At 46.8% G+C, this 2,941-nt stretch overlaps 1 protein-coding gene across 1 annotated transcript; it reads right to left on the bottom strand.

Annotated features, from left to right (window-relative positions):
- Positions 1–222: 222 nt before the first annotated feature.
- Positions 223–2,918, bottom strand: LOC116629655 (ubiquitin D-like). Its single transcript, XM_032399891.1, has 2 exons — positions 2,477–2,918; positions 223–1,227 (listed from the first exon to the last, which is right to left on the bottom strand). Exons 1-2 carry the CDS (start codon positions 2,525–2,527, stop codon positions 757–759), a joined length of 522 nt encoding a protein of 173 aa, XP_032255782.1. The 5' UTR covers positions 2,528–2,918; the 3' UTR covers positions 223–756.
- Positions 2,919–2,941: the final 23 nt, after the last annotated feature.

Genomic DNA, 2,941 nt, shown 5'->3' on the forward strand with positions numbered 1-2,941 from the left:
ACGCAGGCAGGACAGAGACTGCTCAACAACCACACCTCCCCCAAGGAGCCCCCACTGGAGAACAAAATCTCTGAGTCCCGAGGGAGGGTATCTTTCCAAGCCCACCATCATCCCCAGAAATAAGAACAGTTGAATTCAGTGTGGGGCATAGAGAATAAGATGGCACACCGTGCCAGGATTCATTTCATACCAAACAACTTTAAATAAGGACCGAGAAGGTAGTTTAGTTGAATTTCTAAAGTCTTTGTTAATTAGATTATAATCATATCAGAGAAATTAACTCACTTCAATATAAATCATTTCACTGTTCTCTATAAGCAGAAATTCAATTTGATTCAACATATTGAGTGACATTACAGATGAAATATATCGGTGTAAACACAGAAATTAGGGGAACATGGATCCCAATGTAAAACTTGCTATCTTGTTGGACAGAAGAAGAAATAGGAATTTTTCTAAAAATCAGAGGGAACCAGGAGAGGATTAAATTGCAAGCTGGCTTTGATGCTCTCTCTCCTGTGCCTTAAAATGTTATTTTCTGTTTTCAGTAATATACACAATCCAGCCACCTAATCGATTACGTTAGATCAAAAAATCATGGAGTTAGAAAGTTCTCTGCAGTCTTCCTCCCCACTTCACCCCTAATTTTCTCTATTTATCTTTCTCGTTAATTTGGGGAAATCATCAAAGGATGTGGGTGGATTAAGAGCTAACAGTAAGCTCTTTTGCTCCTAATATCACCCATTCCTGGCAGGCTCACCCCCCAATGCAGTGGGCTGTCAGGAAGAGTAAATTGCCCCCTCTGATGCCATAATCTGCCATGGTCTTCCCATCTTCCAGCCTCTTGCCGTTGCAAGTCACAATCTGTTTCTCAGGCATGATAGCGGTCTTGGTCTCTATCATCTGTTTCACCTGGGCCACTGAGCTGGACCTTCGCACCTGGAGGAGGTGCCTCTGCCCCTCATCACCTGACTCCACCAGAAACAAGGGCAGCTCCTCATCACTGGGCTTCACCACCTTCAGAGTGAGGTGGATGGTCGTCTCCTTGTCAATGCCGTAAGATGACAGCTTCCTTTGGGGCTTTAGAGTCTTGGAGCCCATCAAAAGGACCTGGTCTTGCACGGGAACCTTGGTCTTAGCCCGGACGTGTTCATTGATCTTCTTCACTCTGTCATTCACGTTAGCAGTGAAGGTCATTGATGTCCCTTCTTCAGAATAGACCTTCACCTGGACAATGAAGGCCAAGAGACCTCAAATCAAGGTGCCTGGAATGCCTGCCATCTTTTACACCACTGTCCCCTCCTTGCCCAGCCCCACCCTCCCTGCCTGCCTGGTCCTCCAGCTCCTTTACAAAAGTTGTGTCCCTCCCTTTCTTGGAACTTCTCTTTGGGAATTTCAAGCTTATAACACAGGAAAATCAGTCTTATTGCTTTACAACCATACCTCTCATTCATCCCAATGTCATTAGTGATTTCCCACGTTATTTGCCTGCCTCCTATCTGGATAAAGTTTGTCAAATGTCAAAAACTAAATACAATTACAAAGCATCCCAAATTATATACCAGACACTAAAAACAACTCCTAAAGAGAATTCCCAAGACTTGTCAGCCTCATGGGATGCTCACACACTGCTCTCCATGACTACTTTAGAAGGAAACCCTGGCCAGGACACATATTCTCTGTACTCCTGGTTTCTTTCTTAATGTCCCATGGCCTTGTCATAACTCACACATTACAGTGACACTGTGTTCAGTGTGACTTGTTCCCCGGACTTCCTGTGTTTTTACATCTACCTATTGCAGAATATGATCTCCTCCTGTTGCTAGACCAGGGCCTCACTCACAGAAGGTAGGGCCAGATCTAAGTTTTCCTTCCATAGTCTGAAGCTGGACAAGCTCACCTCCGTGTTGTCACTGGAAAGCCTGGGAGGACTTCCCTCATGCTCCATTCAAAACCATCTTCCCAGTTGGACATCACAGACATTTCCTCACTGGACCGATGCCCCTCCATGCTAAGGACCACTTTGATGCCAGCCCATCTATAGTGCCCATACTCTTTATAGGCTCATGCATCAGATCATTAACAGCTTAGAGTAAATGGGTTTTGTGTGCCTCTCTTTTGGGAGGAGAAGGAAGTTGAAGAGCCAAGGGACCTCTAATCAGAAGAAGGAAAAAGGGCTCCAGACAATATTCCCATAGTTTCAAATCCAGCCCTGTGATTACGAAGCCCACTCCCACTTCCCACCATCCTCCCCTAACAGTGGCCAGTTGGGTCTGACACACAAGAGCATTCAGGAGCCAAATGAGCTGCTTCTATTCCCAGAATCTTCCTTCAGCTTCGGTAGCTATCAGAGCCTGTCTCATCCCCTGCAGGATGCCTTCCCAGCCACTCTGCCCCCACATCCCTCATAGACTCACTCCCCATCCCTTGGAGGTGCTTTTTCTCTCCCCATCCCCACTTTCAAGCCCCAACTTACACAGAGGCAGGAAGCACTGGATGCCATGTTTGCAATCAAGGGAGCAGACATAGGAGGCTGAGGAAAAGGACGTGCATCCGGCTTATATAAGAGCTGAGTTGGAAATCCCCTGCCTGAACCACTGTGCCTGTGCCCCTTTTTTCATGATATCGTGAATTTTCTTTCACTTTCACTAGGGCAGAGTCAATAAACAAAGAATACTCTCTGATCAAACACATTTCTCTGTTCAGAACTTCCCCAGTTAACAATCCACCACTCCCAGTCCTGACTTATGACTGCCCAGCCTGGGGCCCTGGGCCCTCACCCACTTCAAGACCTTTACTGTCTGATGGTCATCTCTTGCTGCTTTCAAGAACCTGCCCCATGCCATCACTCAGGGGCCTTCCTGAGAGCAAGGGTGCCCAGGAGAGGATGTAGGCGTCTGTGAGGAGTGATGTGACCGTGAGCAGCCTGTTCACACCAGCC

The sequence above is a fragment of the Phoca vitulina genome, unplaced genomic scaffold (genome assembly GCF_004348235.1).
Source record: "Phoca vitulina isolate PV1807 unplaced genomic scaffold, GSC_HSeal_1.0 scaffold1952, whole genome shotgun sequence".
Lineage (NCBI taxonomy): Eukaryota > Metazoa > Chordata > Mammalia > Carnivora > Phocidae > Phoca > Phoca vitulina.